Source organism: Cyprinodon variegatus, unplaced genomic scaffold, assembly GCF_000732505.1.
Source record: "Cyprinodon variegatus isolate N-32 unplaced genomic scaffold, C_variegatus-1.0 Scaffold2176, whole genome shotgun sequence".
NCBI lineage: Eukaryota > Metazoa > Chordata > Actinopteri > Cyprinodontiformes > Cyprinodontidae > Cyprinodon > Cyprinodon variegatus.
The window spans coordinates 31098-33719 of NW_015152629.1; the positions used below are offsets into that span (position 1 = coordinate 31098).

At 34.0% G+C, this 2622-nt stretch overlaps 1 protein-coding gene across 1 annotated transcript in view; it reads right to left on the reverse strand.

The window, feature by feature from the left end:
• Nucleotides 1-2622, reverse strand: part of LOC107105229 (nuclear GTPase SLIP-GC-like) — a 13547-nt gene that overhangs the window by 9158 nt on the left and 1767 nt on the right. The window contains exons 2-5 of the mRNA XM_015405354.1: nucleotides 2414-2617; nucleotides 2090-2311; nucleotides 1076-1282; nucleotides 813-988 (exon numbers count right to left, since the gene is read on the reverse strand). Coding sequence (XP_015260840.1) covers nucleotides 813-988; nucleotides 1076-1282; nucleotides 2090-2311; nucleotides 2414-2617 — 809 coding nt within the window. The remainder of the gene's footprint in view (nucleotides 1-812; nucleotides 989-1075; nucleotides 1283-2089; nucleotides 2312-2413; nucleotides 2618-2622) is intronic.

Below are 2622 nucleotides of genomic sequence, written 5' to 3' on the forward strand. Positions count from 1 at the left end.
GACCAAAAAAATTGGATTGACAGATGATTTATATATGATTAGGTGTACAAGCTGACGTATAACTAACTGGACTGAATAAAATAAAGAAAAAAAATAAACAGATTTTAATTTTTGGACAATATCGTCTGATAAAGAATACACTTATATATACACAATAATTTGACATTTGAAATATGATTTTGCTACGACTTTAAGTCTGTGTAATGCTACAAATGTGAGGACGGATAAGGTCTCAGATGTATGTGATGGATTGGGAGATGAAATGGTAGTGCTCATAAACATTGTTCTGAATATGAAAGTTATCCATTCATTATCTGTGAATTAATGCTGATCATTCTTTAACAAGATTCTTATCAAAAGGACATGCAATGTTTGATTTTTAAAAACTACTATGTCTAATGGACTAAGTGAATGATTGTTTTTAGTTTATGCACAAAACTACAACACAATCAGGAACGACTGACTAAATCAGGAAATAAAACAACGTGATTGGCTCTAAGGAGATCGGAGACAGAGGACACTGAGTTTACCGAACAAAACCTGCTCCCGATCAGGTTAGGTCTAGGTAGAATGTTACTATGGTGACTTAAACTGAGGTTGAGTAAACTCTCTTTGAGAAACAAAAAACTCAGAGTTTTTGGTAAACCTACTTTTTGAAATCGATTCCAGCTCTGCACAAACTCTCTGAAGATTAGGCCAATAATTTATCAATTATTCATAAATTAGCATATACATTTCTTGATCTTACATTTTCCAGAAAGAAGTATAATATTTTGTCTAACTGTAAACTTATGGTGCTTGAATTTACTTACTGATCAGTTGAACCGTCAATAATATCAGACTTTGTGCAAATAATGTGAATTTTTTTGCACTCCCCACCATTTCCAATGAGACTACTGACACTTTTCAGGATATCCCAGGATTCTTTATCTGCTACTGCTCGGTTGACTTCTGTCACAATCCATACAGTAGAGCAGCTTCCAACAATCTATTGTAGCAAACAAATACACTGATGAATAATCATCATGTTTAAAAAAAAACATTCTGCAGTTTGCATAATACAGGAATATATTACCCGTTTCCACATTGTATCTCTGCTCTTGTTACGGTCTCCATTTCCAGGAAGGTCCACAAGAGTGATGTTGTGGAGAAAACTGTTATTTGGCACTTTGACAGTCACACACTTCACAAGTGGCCAATAGAACTTCTTCATTCTGTTATCCCCACATTGTTTAAATTCAGTTCTTGTGTATTTTCTCATTTCAGCAGATAATTCTTTTGCCTGCAAAAAAACATAAAAAAAATAAAAAGATGGAAAATGCAGAGTTAAGAATGCAGTGTGGGTGCAACCCCCTACATCAACCCACAAGACCAGCGACAGACACCACCAAAAGACTTGGCGATCCTTTTCCCCAACCTCCTTAGGGACAAGTTGGATAAAATTTGACATGATCCTTAGGACTGCAGAAGCTGAAAACAAAAAGCTATCAGGTTTGTATCTGATTTAGTACCAGATATAAATATGGTACTGATAGAAGAAAATTAAGGTTACAATATCTAAAATAGTCTTTTTACAAATCCAATTAGGGCCACATTTGCCTGTTTGAATGTAGCCAAAGCGATGGAATGTATGATATAGAACACCAGCTTGATAATAACTGGTTAATAATAGATTGCAGTGCTGATTATATTTTATGCTCTCATGAAAGCAGCAGAGCTATAAATCATGCTTCAGATTGCTAGTTTATCATACCTATAAAAATTTCTCCATTTGAATTCCCATTGAAACTTAATTTTATTGTCCAGATTTAAGAACCATTGAAAAACTAAATAATTAATCCAGAAGCCATTAAAATGGTCAAATCACACAGCTCACAGCACCCTCTTGTTGTAATGTTCATTAGTGGCCATTATTAAGAGGTTTCACTTTATAGATCAATAAAATATACCCAAAAAATATTTTTTAAATCTTTACAGTTTATAAATCATTCAATTAAACATCTTGTATAAATCTAAAATCGTTGATTTCAGTTGTCTTGGTTGTCCATATGAATACTTTTAAGGAATTTCTGCACCATTTCATTCTTACTGTTTTATAAGACATTATCTTCTCTCTGGATTGAAGGAACTCTGGTATTTCTCTGAAGTATTTGCTTTCCATTAGTTGTTCAGAAGATTTCCGCTTCCATTTGTCTCCATAGACTGCTGACAGCTTTGCAGCAACATCCTGATAATCATCATCATCATCTCTGTTTTGATTTGTAGAGTCTCTTTGATACCGCTTTATTGACCACAAGTCCTTGTTCCACTTCTAAATGTAAAAAAAAAAAGTCCCATTATAATTTGTGTATATCATGATAAACCGTGATTATTCTTTTTAAATGAAATGGCTGAATTTTCATAGCTCTTTTACCTCTGTTGTGATAAATTCAATATGTGCCTCATAGTTTTCGTTGCTGGTGTTAGCCTCCACCTTAATAATGACTGAAGTACATGCGGTGACATCTCCACAGGGCAAAAGATTCCTCTCTTTAATGACAGCATTTATCAAAGAGGTCTTTCCAGCTCCTGTTTTACCAAAAACCCCAACCATTTCTTTCTTCTTTATCTCCAGATCCTTGA